General features: G+C 37.8%; 1 protein-coding gene across 2 annotated transcripts in view; it reads left to right on the top strand.

Annotated features, from left to right (window-relative positions):
- EIF5B (eukaryotic translation initiation factor 5B) overlaps positions 1–13745 on the top strand; it is a 62745-nt gene that overhangs the window by 45134 nt on the left and 3866 nt on the right. For both annotated transcript variants that reach the window (XM_055242360.2, XM_055242361.2), the window contains exons 13-21: positions 353–420; positions 973–1114; positions 7559–7690; positions 8060–8242; positions 8383–8544; positions 10824–10955; positions 12143–12274; positions 12379–12455; positions 12589–12753. In XM_055242360.2, the coding sequence (XP_055098335.1) occupies positions 353–420; positions 973–1114; positions 7559–7690; positions 8060–8242; positions 8383–8544; positions 10824–10955; positions 12143–12274; positions 12379–12455; positions 12589–12753 (1193 nt within the window). The remainder of the gene's footprint in view (positions 1–352; positions 421–972; positions 1115–7558; positions 7691–8059; positions 8243–8382; positions 8545–10823; positions 10956–12142; positions 12275–12378; positions 12456–12588; positions 12754–13745) is intronic.

Genomic DNA, 13745 nt, shown 5'->3' with positions numbered 1-13745 from the left:
TGAGAACCATCTCTTGCATGTCAGAGTTCTGTAGATTATTTCAGATGACTGCCCTATGATTTGTATCACCACTTACTTAATAATCTGCTCAAACTTGGACTATGGTCATAGTTTTAAGACCTTAAGAAAGGAGATATTTTCTCATTTAATTATTTTTTTGGTTAAAATGCCTTTGTATTTTAATGAAAATACTGACAATTGTACTTTGCTGGTTAACTCACTGTTTCTAAAACCATTCATATGGAAAAGGGAGTAGTGATACTTTCAGAGTTTTATGGTAAAAAGATTGTTTTGTAAAGAAGCTTTCATGTCTGACTTCCTTAAACTTTGCACTTTTCCCCACTGTTTCTAGTTTGATAGAGAGAATGTACGGATTCCAGGAATGCTAATTATTGATACTCCTGGGCATGAATCTTTCAGGTAAGACCAATTTGAGTCTTTTCTCATCAAGCAAACTACTTGAAACCATTAAGTCTGAAAGTTCAGCGGAGTCATTAACCTTTGAGTAGTAATTTGATCTCTATAACTACCACTCCTCCTTTGTACCTCATTGATTTACTAGTGTTTTCTTTGAATATTTGTTTTTTATAGAGGGAAGTCTTTACTGCTTTAAAAGAGCACCCCTTTAATATGGAATGCAGAAAACATGCTAATACATGCCAGGCGTATCTCCTGTAAAACCCATTACAAGTGGAATATTATACTGTTGTCTCTTGTCCATATTCTTTAACACAGAAAACTTGGTCAGTAAAATTATCAGAAATATTAGTTGGTTCTAAAACTAGCTCATTCCACTTGAGGTCAATTCAAGTGATTGTTAGATGAGCATTTAGCAAGTTAAGGGCTGATAGTACTTGAACAATTTAATACATATACTCTATTTTATTTGGGTTTTACAAAGAAGTTTAAAAGTTTAAGAAAAGTATTAATTTCAAGATTTTCTACTAATAGCTCTTTTCCTTCTTTCAACAGTAATCTGAGAAATAGAGGAAGCTCTCTTTGTGACATTGCCATTTTAGTTGTTGATATTATGCATGGTTTGGAGCCCCAGACAATTGAGTCTATCAACCTTCTCAAGTCTAAAAAATGTCCCTTCATTGTTGCACTCAATAAGGTATGTGTGCCTTCTCAAAAATTAACCTAGGAAAACATGTTTCTTAATTTTTTGTGATTAAAAAAATAGTATAATTAACTTACAAGCATAGCTCATTTTATTGTGCTTCACTATATTGTGCTTCACAGATATTGTGCGTGTGTGTATGTGTGTATGGTTTTTTTTTTAATACAAATTGTAAGTTTGTAGTAGCCTTGCATCAAGCAAGAGTATTAAGTCTATTGGTGCCATTTTTCCAACTGCATGTGTTCACTTCTTGTCACATTTTGTTAATTTGCAATATTTCAAACTTTTTCATTATTACATTTGTTACGATTATCTGGGATAAATGATCTTTGTTATTATAATTGATTTGGGGTGCCACAAACCACACTCCTATAAGATGGCACACTTAGTCAATACACGTTGTGTGTGTTCTGACTGCTCTAGCAACCAGCTGTTCCCTTGTCCCTTTCTCTCTCCTTGGGCCTGTTTCCTGAGACAGTATTGAAATTACGCCAATTAATAACATTACAATGACCTGTAAGTGTTCAAGTGAAAGGGGGAATCGCACGTAGAATATCAATCCAGCCACAACACTTCCTTAAGCCAAAGCCTAATCTAAAGCAAAGCCCTCTCTTCAATTCTTTGTAAGTTGAGGAAGGTAAGGAAGCTGTCAAAGAAAAGTTTGAAACTAGTAGAGGTTGGTTCATGAGGTTTAAGGAAAGAAGCTGTTTCTGTAACCTAAAAGTACAAGTTGAAGCAGCAAGTACTGATACAGAAGCTGCAGCAAGTTATCCAGAAGCTCTAGCTGAGATGATTGATGAAGGCGGCTACACTAAACAACAGATTTTCAATGTAGACAAAAAAGCCTTCTATTGGCAAAAGATGCCATCTTGGACTTTCATAGCTAGAGAGAAATCACTGCCTGGCTTCAAAGCTTCAAAGGGCAGGCTGTCTCTAGTTAGGGTCTAATGTGGTTGGTGACTTTAAGTTGAAGCCAATCCTCATTGACCATTCTGAAAATCCTAGGGCCCTTAAGAATTATGCCAAATCCATTCTGTGCTTTATAAATGGAAATATAAAACCTGGATGATAGCACGTCTATTCATAGCATGGTTTGCTGAGTATTTTAAGCCCGTTATTGAGACCAACTGCTCAGAGAAAAAGATTGTTTTCAATATATTACTGCTTGTTAACAGTGCACCTGATTACCCAAGCTCTGATGGAGACACACAAGGAGATTAATGTTGTTTTCGTGCCTGCTAATACAGCATCCATTCTGCAGCCCATGGATCAAGGAGTGTTTTCAACTTTCAAGTATTGTTACTTAAGAAATACATTTTGTACGGCTATAGCTGCCGTAGATCGAGATTCCTCTGATGGATTTGGGCAAAAGTTGAAAACCTTTTGGAAAGGATTCACCCTTCTAGATGTTATGAAGAACGTTCATGATCCATAAGAGGACAAAATGTAAACATTGATAGGAGTTTGGAAGAAGCCGATTTCAACTCTCATGTATGACTTTGAGGAGTTCAAGATTTCAGTAGAGGAAGTCACTGCGGATGTGGTAGAAAAATAGCAAGAGAACTGGAATTAGAAGTGGAACCAGAAGATGTAACTGAATTGCTGCAATATTAAGATAAAACTTGAACAGATGAGAAGCTGCTTCTTATGGGTGGGCAAAGAAAGTGGTTTCTTGAGGTGGAGTCTCCTTCTGGTGAGGATGTTGTGAACATTGTTGAAATGACAAAAAAGGATTTAGGATAGCAATCAACTTAATTGATAAAGCAGTGGCAGGGTTTGAGAGGATTGACTCCAATTTTGAAAGAAGCTCTATTCTGGGTAAAATGCTGTAAGCAGCATTGCATGCTACAGATAATTTTTTTTTTTTTTTTTTTTTTTTTTTTTGAGACAGAGTTTCGTTCTTGTTGCCCAGGCTGAAGTGCAGTGCTGCAATCTGAGCTCACCGCAACCTCCGCCTTCCGGGTTCAAGTGATTCTCCTGCCTCAGCCTCCCGAGTAGCTGGGATTACAGGCATGCGCCATCACTCCCAGCTAATTTTTTATTTTTAGTAGAGATGGGGTTTCTCCATGTTGGTCAGGCTGGTCTTGAACTTCCGAGCTCAGGTGATCTGCCTGCCTCGGCCTGCCAAAGTGCTAGGATTACAGGCGTGAGCCACTGCGCCCAGCCAATGAATCTTTCATAAAAGGAAGAATCAGTTAATTGATGGGACAGACTTCTTTGCTGTCTCTTTTAAGAAATTGCTACAGCCACCCCAGCCTTTATCAGCCACCATCCTGATCAGTCAGTAGCCATCAACATCGAGGCAAGAACCTCTGCCAGCAAAAAGATTATGACTTGTTGAAGAATCAGGTGTTGGTTAGCATTTTTAGCAATATTTTAAAATTAAGGTGTATACATTGCTTTTTTTAAAAAGATATAATGCTATCACACACTTAATAGACTACAATATAGTATAAGTATCTCTTTTAGAAACACTACGAGGAAACCCCAAAAATTGTGTGACTTGCTTTATTGTAGTATTAGCTTTACTGCAGTGGTCTGATGCATGTATAAGAAAATGCACCCCATGCTAAGTGTTTGTTTTAATTTGTTTTGACAAATTTACAACCACTGTCATTCAGAACATAGACCATCTCCATATTTCCAGAAAAGTTCTCTCATGTTACTTTGCAGTCATTCTGCTGCCCTCCCTAAACTCAGGCTAGTATTGATCTTTCTGTGTCATATGGACTAGTTTTGCCTGTTTTATGATTTCATATAAATGGAATCATATAGCATGTAATTTTTTAAGTTTGCCATTTTTTGTTACTCATGTTATTACGCTTTATTCATGTTGTCATTACATGTATAAAAGGTTTTTCCTTTTTATTGCTGGATAGTAGTCCATTATCTGAATAATACTGCATTATCCATTTATCTGTTGAGAATTCCAGTTTCTGCATATCTGCAAATACTCGCCGTACCCCCAACATTCTAGTAGGTGTGTAGTTGAGTGCTAAATTATTGTGGTCTAGTTTGTTTCCACAGTGACTAATGACTTTATGCATCTTTTCATGTACTTATACTTAGATGACAATATCTGTTTCTTTGAAAAATATGTTCCAAATCCTTTGTTCTTTATTAGATTATTGTTTTATTGTTGAGTTTTAAGAGTTCTTTATACTTCTGGTTCTATGTATATAATTCCTTTTTCACTTGTATGTACTGCTGATGTATTCTTATGGTCTGGGACTTGGTTTTTCATTTTCTTTGTTTTGTGTGTGTGTGTGTGTGTGTGTGTGTTGGTTGGAGACTGTCTCTTGCTGTTGCCCAGGCTGGAGTGCAGTGTGGCGCACTCTTGGTTAACTACAACGTCCGCCTCCCAGGCTCAAGAGATTCTTGTGCCTAAGCCACAAGTAGCTGGGATTACAGGCATGCACCACCACACCCGGTTAGGGTTGTTTTTGTTTGGGGCGGGGAGGGTGTGTTTTAGTAAAGATGGCCAGGCTGGTCTCAAACTCCTGGCCCCAAGTGATCCACCACTTTGGCCACCCAAAGTGCTGGGATTATAGGCGTGAGCCACCACGCCCAGCCTCCTTTTCTTAACAGTGTGTTTTGAAGAGAAGAAATTTCTGATTTTGGTGAAATCCAATTAATTTTTATATTTTATTTATTTTTGGGACAGGGCCTTGCTCTGTCGCCCAGGCTGGAGTACAGTGGCATTATCTCAGCTCACTGCAACTCTGCCCCCTGGGTTTAAGTGATTGTTGTTCCTCAGCCTCCCAAGTAGCTGGAATTACAGGTGCATGCCACCACACCCGCCTAATTTGTATTTTTAGTAGAGACAGGGTTTCACCATGTTGGCCAGGCTGGTCTTGAGCTCCTGACATCAAGTGATCCGCCAACCTTGGCCTCCCAAAGCCCTGGGATTTCAGGCATGAGCCACTGTGCCTGGCCCCAATTAATTTTTTTATGATTTGTGTTCTATATAAGTAATCTTTTCCTATCCCAAGTTCATTAAATTTTTCTCTGGTGTTTCCAGATGTTTAATAGTTGAAGCTTTTTTTACATTGAGATCGGTGATCTTTTTTTTTTATATAGCGTGAGGTCAGGGTTTACTTTTTTTCCGTAGAAATATTTTGTTATTTAAAGACTCTGCTGAAAAGATTATTTTTTTCCCCATGGAATTAGTTTGGAATCTTTGTCAATAATTAATTGACCATATATGTCTGTTCCTAGAATTTATCTTTTGTTCCATTGCTCTATATACATTCTTATGCCACTACTACCCTGTCTCATTATAGCTTCATAGTGAAGTTTTGAAAGCTGGTAGTGGTAAATCCTTCAACTTAGTTTTTCTTTATATTGTTTTGGCTATTTTAGGTTCTTGGATTTCAATATAAAGTTTTCAGTCAGCTTGTTCGTTTCCACAAAAAGCCTTTTAGGATTTTGATTGGGATTGCGTTTCAATCTGTAAATAAATTTTGAGAGAATTGGCTCTTTTAGCAATATTGCATCTTTTGATCAGCGAGCATGGTATCTCTGTACATTTACTTAGTCCTCTTTACCATTTTTTAAAATTATTTTTCATTTTATTTATTTTTTTAAATAGAGACGAGGTCTCACTGTGTTACCCAGGCTGGTCTCGAACTCCTGGGCTCAAGCAATCTGCTCGCGTCAGCCTCCCAAAGTGCTAAGATTTAAGACGTAAGCCACCATGCCTGTCCAGGCCTTCTTTACTTTCTCTTGGCAATATTTTGTAGTTTTATTGTCCACATGTTGGACATATTTTTCTGAATTTATCCCTAAGTATTTCATGGTTTAATGCTATTGTAAATAGCATGAAAAATTTTTTAATTTCCAGCTGTCTATCACATTTACATTCAGTTTGTATCTTGTGACCTTGTTAAATTCACTGATTAGGCCTAGTATCTTCTTTTGTAAATAATGTGAGTTTTTCTATGTGTGTTATTATATTATCTGCTTATAAATGCAGTTATGTTTTTTTCCCCTTACCTATATGCTTTCTACATCTTTTTCTTCTTTATTGTACTAACTAGACCTTCTAAATAATGTTGAATAGAAGGAATTACAGTAGACATCATCCTTTCCTTATTCCTGACATTAGGGGTAAATGCTCAGTCTCTCACCCTTAAGTATGATGTCAGCTGTAGGGTTTTGTTTTGTTTTTTTTTCTGTCAATGCCCTTTATTAAGTTTGAGGAAGTTTCCTTCTATTCTAAGTAGTTTAGAGTGCTTTACGTTTTTATTTCTTTAATCATGAATGGTTGTTGATTTTGTCAAATTCTTTTCCTGCATATTTAGAGATGTTCATGTGGATTTTCTCCTTCATTCTGTTAACAACATAATTACTGTTGAATTTTTAAAATGTAAACCAGCTTTACATTATTAAAATAAACCCTAGTTGTCATTTGTTATCCTTTTGATATATTGCTAGATTTGATTTGTAATGTTTCATTGTTGTTTTGTGTCTGTGTTCATGAGTGATATGAGTATGTAGTTTTCTTGTAATGTCTTTTATCTGGTTTTCATATCAGAGTAATGTTGGCCTCCTAAGATGAGAAGTGTTTCCTCCTCTGTTTTCTGAAAGAATGTGCAGGAATTGGATTATTTCAAAGAATTAGCTTTTGGTTTTATTGATATTCTTTTCTAATATAAGCATTTAAAAGTGTTAATTTCTAATTACTAGTTAGACATGTTTTTATTATTTAGCTTTACAAGCTTCAGGCTTTTCCTTTAAAGGTGTTGAGCATGTTTATAAATATTGTAAGGACCTCATATGCTAATTTTAACATCTTTGTCATTTCCTACTGATTTGTCTCCTTAGTAGCATTCAGATTCGTCTGCTTCTTTATTTTATCACCCTAGACTCAGTCCCCAGACAGATTATGCTTTTGATTGTTTGTTTGGCTAGCAAGTATTTTTCATTTCTTCTATGCTCATTTATCTCTCTCGTTGAAAAGTGAGGGAAAATAGATTCTGTCACTAACAAAACAGATTTAACCCTAATTTGGCCAATAAAATAAATAGGCTGTTCCCTTAGAAAATATATATTTTTTAATTTTTTGGTATATAATTTTATAGTGATGGTACTTGCTGGGATTGATTTGTTACAAAAACATTTTTGGAATTCCAACAATATACATTAATAATAGTCTTAGGATAATTCTAGGATATTATCTTTTGCAAACAAATGGCAGCCACTTAGGAACTCATGGAGGCTGACAGGGGCAGCATGGCACCATAGCAGTTTCTAATTTAAGAGCAGGTGCCAATAAGCAGTCTGAAAGGAGCTTTTGGTACAATAAAGTGTATGAGTAAGTAAGTCACACTGTTCTGTATATATGAGACATACGTGAGGAATTTTCTGGAGCTATTAATACAGTTCTTGAATGTTCTGAATTTTTTAGAGATCTTTCTCATGAAAAAACTGTTTCAGATTGATAGGTTATATGATTGGAAAAAGAGTCCTGACTCGGATGTGGCTGCTACTTTAAAGAAGCAGAAAAAGAATACAAAAGATGAATTTGAGGAGCGAGCAAAGGCTATTATTGTAGAATTTGCACAGCAGGTAAGAAGGCCTTCCTTCTTTCTGAAGAACCTATCTCAGAATATGTATTATATTATCTTTATAATGAAGTCAGCATTTTCATTAATACTGGTTCTTTTCCTCTGTTGACAGCAATTACTTTTTTTAAATTCTTCTTCCCTTTTCTCCTTTTTCTTTGTAGTCTGAATACTTTAATTTAGAAAACTGAGTTGACTTAGAATTACTTTGCTGTAATACAGTTAATGCTTATAGGATATACATGATCATTTTTAGTGTTTATGAGGAGTTTCAAAATGATGAGCCATTTGCTCATCCGGCTTCTAGTTAGTCACACCTATTCCAGATACGTTTTCTTTACAGCCTGGCGTTTTGGATGATTTTTGCTCCTAGGGTTTGAATGCTGCTTTGTTTTATGAGAATAAAGATCCCCGCACTTTTGTGTCTTTGGTACCTACCTCTGCACATACTGGTGATGGCATGGGAAGTCTGATCTACCTTCTTGTCGAGTTAACTCAGACCATGTTGAGCAAGAGACTTGCACACTGTGAAGAGCTGAGAGCACAGGTGATGGAGGTAATGATCAACTTTTCAGTTTATTGTTGTTTTTTTTTTTAAAAAAATAGCAAGTTCCTTGAGTGGAGGATATTTACTACTTTTAGATTTAATGAACATGGTGCATTGTATGTATTTCTCTTTGCAATAATGCCTTTTAGGTTAAAGCTCTCCCGGGGATGGGCACCACTATAGATGTCATCTTGATCAATGGGCGTTTGAAGGAAGGAGACACAATCATTGTTCCTGGAGTAGAAGGGCCCATTGTAACTCAGATTCGAGGCCTCCTGTTACCTCCTCCTATGAAGGAATTACGAGTGAAGGTACGCTGAGGTGGGAAGCGTTGACATGTGGGGACTTGTACAGTGTTTAGAAGTTCTGCTGATTGTTTCCTCACTTTGAAAGCTGTTTGACTTAATACAGAACACATACATCCCTCGCTCTCCCTTTTATTTTAGATGTCATCTTACAGGAAGGCCTGTCTGTCAGAGTAGAGATGTGTGAAAGTACCTGCTTACCAGACTAGGCCTTTGCCAGATTCTAAACTACATTGTTTTGGTTCTACACTGCTAACTATGGTTGACTCTTGAACAACATGAGGGCTAGGGGCACTGACTCCCTGGCCAGTTGAAAATCCACATATATTTTTTGACTCCCCAAAAACTTAACTCCTAATAGCCTACCATTGACCAGAAGCCTTACCAATCACATAAACAGTCGATTAACATGTTTTGTGTGTTTTATATATTACATACTGCATTCTTATGGTAAAACAAGCTAGAGAAAAGAAAACGTGATTAAGAAAATCATAAGGAAAATAGATTACTATTTGTGAAGTGGAAGTGGATCATCATCATGGTCCTCATTCTCATCTTCATGTTGAGTAAGCTGAGAGGGAGGAAGGAGAGGGGTTGGCCTTGCTGTGTTTGGTGGCAGAGGCGGGAGAAAATCTGAGTGTAAGTGGACATATGCAGTTCAAGCCCATTTTGTTCAAGGGTCAACTGTAGTTTTTTATTAACATTTTTAATTGTGAAATAAAACATTGCTCCTGAAAAGTACACAAAACATACAAGAAAAGTTTAACACATTTTTGGGAAGCGACCAGATGGAGAATCAGAATGCTGCTGGCACCCAGAAGCTTCCTGTGTGCTTCTTCCTGATCAACTCCCCTGCCTTCCCCTCCTACCCCCCGACCTTTCATAGAGCTAACCATGGTTGCATTTTATGACAGTAACAAATATCCTTGCTTTGCTTTGTTTTTGTGTCTAAGAGTACTTCCCTTAGAAGTGTCTGTAGACTTTATGTAGAAATGGAGTTATTCTCAGTGTGGTGTGTACTTTTATAGCTGGGGTTTTTTTTTTTTTTTTTTGGAGATAGGCTCTCACTCTTTTGCCCAGGCTGGAGTGCCATGGTGCAGTCACAGCTCACTGCAGCCTCAACCTCCCTGGGGTTCAGGTGATCCTCCCACCTCAGCCTCCTGAATAGCTGGGACTATAGGCATGCACCACCACACCTGGCTAATTTGTTTACAGATGGGACTTTGCCATGTTGCCCAGGCTGGTCTTGAACTCCTGGGCTCAAGCAATCCACCCACCTTGATCTCCCCAAAGTGCTGGGATTATAGGCATGAGCCACCATGCCTGGCCTATATCTGGCTTCCTTTAGTGAAAAAAAAAATGTATATAATTTTAAGATTTCTATTCCATTGTGTGACTATATCACAACATATCTATCTGTTTTGTTGATGGGAAATGTAGGTGATCTCCAGTTTTTTATGTTTATTTTATTTTAATTTTTTTTGAGATGGAGTCTCACTCTGTCATCCAGGCTGGGATTACAGGTGCATACCACCACACCTGGCCAATTTTTGTATTCCTAGTAGAGATGAGGTTTTGCCATGTTGGTCAGGCTAGTCTCGAACTCTTGACCTCAGCCTCCCTAAGTGAGCCACCGCACCCAGCCCAGTTTTTGATTTTTGTTCTTACTAACAATGCTGCTGCTGTGAACTTTTGGGTGTATCTCTTGATGTGTTTGTGCCAGTTTCCCAGGGTATGTATGCCTAGGAGTGAAGGCCACACTTGTCTACAGTGGGTGTAACAAATTATATTCTCAACTGCAGTATTTTAGTTTCATTGTTTTACATCTTCATCAGTTCTTGGATGTCAGATTTTAAATTTTTTTGCCATTCTGGTAAGTGTGTAGCTCATTGTCGTTTCAGTGTGCATTTGCCTAATTGTTAACCTGGTTGGTCATTTAAAAATGTTTATTGGCCATTTATTTCTTCCTTCGTGAGATGTACATTTTTCTTCTGCATTATCTTTCTTACAGATTTATATGCGCTTATATATTCAGGATACTGGTTTGTTAGTTGGTGTGTTTTGCAATATCTTCTACTCTTGTGACTTTTTTTTCCTGTGATATTTTGAGAAATGGAAATATTTAATTTTAATGTTAAATTTATCACTTTTATTTTGTGATTATTGCTTTTTGTGCCTAGTTTAAGAAACCTCTCTCTAATATCATGATGAGATTCTCTTATATCATCTCCTACTGCTAACAACTTTTAAAGTACATTTGGTAACAAATGTTTTTATCTCTGTAGAACCAGTATGAAAAGCATAAAGAAGTAGAAGCAGCTCAGGGGGTAAAGATTCTTGGAAAAGACCTGGAGAAAACATTGGCTGGTTTACCCCTCCTTGTGGCTTATAAAGAAGATGAAATCCCTGTTCTTAAAGTAAGTTCATTTAAAATTTTTTTTCCTCAAAAGCTATTTGAGTTCTGGCATGTGTCAGCATTGCACATGCTAGGGATGGTGACCAAAACTGTCTTTGTCTTTGTGAAGCCTGCCATCTCTTGGCCTCTTAGCAAACTTGATGCTTTTGAATTACTTCAGTTTGTACAATCATAGAAATTGGTATAATTTTATATGTACTAGAATTATAAAAATAATGCATTTTATTCAAATAAAAAAATGAGTCAAAAGCTAGAAGTCGGCTGGGCATGGTGAATGCACACCTGTAGTCCCAGCTACTTGGGAGGCTGAAGCAGGAGAATCACTTAAACCTGGGAGGCAGAGGCTGCAGTGAGCCAAGATCGTGCCACTGCACTCCAACCTGGGTGACAGCAAGACCCTGTGTAGAAAAAAAAAAAAAAAAAAAAAAAAAAAAAAAGCTAGAAATTGTATATTCTTTTTGGCCCATGTCCATTGTAGTTTCATAAAAGTGGACTTTGAGCCATAGTTTGTTCACTTGCCAAAGAGAAAATAGAACTGTTCCCAGCACATGGCTCTTGTGTCCTGGGGCCATGTTTATTATTTAGGCAGCATCAAGTCATGCTGTTGGGAATAAGCTATCTCAGGGCCAGTGAGAGAATAGGGCAGGCCTGTCTCTTCAGCCAGTCCTGAGTATGGAGTGGACTTATGTCCCTTCAATGGCATTGATAAACTTGTTTTACTTATTTCTGGCTAAAAATCTCTTCTTCCATTTCCAGACAAGCAGTGATGGAGGAAGGAGGTGCTGAGATCATGAGATTATGGTATTTCCTAGTTAACACAGTCAAGCTGAACTTTTGGGCTGTCATTAACACATTACATTTATGTGGTGGTTTTTTAACTTTTAAAAAATTTTTCTTCTCTACTGTTTAATTCTGCCCACCTATCTACTATATTTGCCAAGTGGAGCGGAGATTAAACATATTTCAAAGTTAGTAAACCTAAGACAAAGGTGAAGTGAGATACAGTTAGGGTATGGCCCCCAAATCTCCTCCTCCATTCCAGCACAGGTTCTGTGATGCCTTGCTCTATCTAAGCCTTAGTTTCATATTTGCAGATGAGTACTTAACCAAAGAGAGAAACAATTTAATTCTAGACTGCTGAGGATAGAGGTGTGTTGACAACCTTATCAAATCTGATTTCTTTTCAAGGATGAATTGATCCATGAGTTAAAGCAGACACTAAATGCTATAAAATTAGAAGAAAAAGGAGTCTATGTCCAGGCATCTACACTGGGTTCTTTGGAAGCTCTACTTGAATTTCTGAAAACATCAGAAGTGCCCGTAAGTAATTACACCTCGCTCCACAAGTGAATGGTGGTTGGTCGTGGTTTTTGGTGCCATCACCATTACCTGATACATAAACATGGAAACTTCCACTTTTTCAGTATGCAGGAATTAACATTGGCCCAGTGCATAAAAAAGATGTTATGAAGGCTTCGGTGATGTTGGAACATGACCCTCAGTAAGTAATTTCTCTTGCTATGAAGGCTTTCATGTTACTTACCTATCTTAAAACTGTCCTATCTTAAAAAACTATCCTCTGTGACATACTCTGTTTTTCATTGAATGGTCTTTAATGTGTTTTAACCTTTTAGGTATGCAGTAATTTTGGCCTTCGATGTGAGAATTGAACGAGATGCACAAGAAATGGCTGATAGTTTAGGAGTTAGAATTTTTAGTGCAGAAATTATTTATCATTTATTTGATGCTTTTACAAAATATAGACAAGACTACAAGAAACAGAAACAAGAAGAATTTAAGTAAGTTACTGTTTTTATTTACTTTGAGTCTTTGTTAATGAACATGACTGAGAATTACTGAATTCCAGAAAGGGCTGTAAACAGCAAAATCATGGCATTTACTCATCTACCAGAGGCTGCATCCTGAAATGGTGTGTTACAAACCAGAAACCCAACATACTGGGGACATTCCAGCAGTATGCAAACAAGTCTTGTCTGTGACTTCAGTTTAATAATCTTGGCAGACTTGGGTCTTGTTAATGGGTTTGCAGTTATTAAATTTAGGGACTTCATCTTGCTCATCTCGAATTATATAGATTGGAAGTAACAAAACTTGAGTGAGGAAAACTGGGAAATAAGAGATTCTGTGGGAGAGAAGTCCATTCCTGTACCAAACTTTCCAAGTACTTACAGTGCCTACATTGCTGCAGTGGTAGAGAAGGCATCAGCAGAGAACCAGGCCAGCCTCCCTCCTCCTTTCCCTTTGAGACAGGGTCTCGTTCTGTCACCCATGCTGTATACAGTGGCATGATCATGGGTCACCCCATCCTCTGCCTACTGGGCTCAGGTGATCCTCCCACCTTGGCCTCCCAAGTAGTTGAGACCACAGGCTTGCACCACTATGCCTGGCTAATTTTTTCTATTTTTGGTAGAGACAGGGTTTCACCATGTTGGCTAGGCTGGTCTTGAACTCCTGAGCTCAAGTGATCCACCTGCCTCTGCCTCCCAAAGTGCTGGGATTATAGGTGTAAGCCACTGTGCCTGGTCTGGGACATGCTGTTATTGCAGGACAATTGACACATGTTGAGAAGTGCTGAAAAACCAAATAAAGCATGGAAGGGCCTAGATAAGGAGAGGAGGGACTGTGATTAATGATGTGGTTGGGGAAGGCATCTCATCTCTTCAGAGTAAGCCACACAGGCACATAGGGAATGTCCAGAGAGAACAGCAGAGTGACCAGAGAGGACAGTGATAAATGAGGTCAGAGAGGGTGACAGGACCTGTACGTCAAG

This window comes from Symphalangus syndactylus, chromosome 14, assembly GCF_028878055.3.
Source record: "Symphalangus syndactylus isolate Jambi chromosome 14, NHGRI_mSymSyn1-v2.1_pri, whole genome shotgun sequence".
Lineage (NCBI taxonomy): Eukaryota > Metazoa > Chordata > Mammalia > Primates > Hylobatidae > Symphalangus > Symphalangus syndactylus.
Note: the sequence above shows the minus strand (reverse complement) of the source record. Positions and strands in the feature narration are given on the sequence as shown.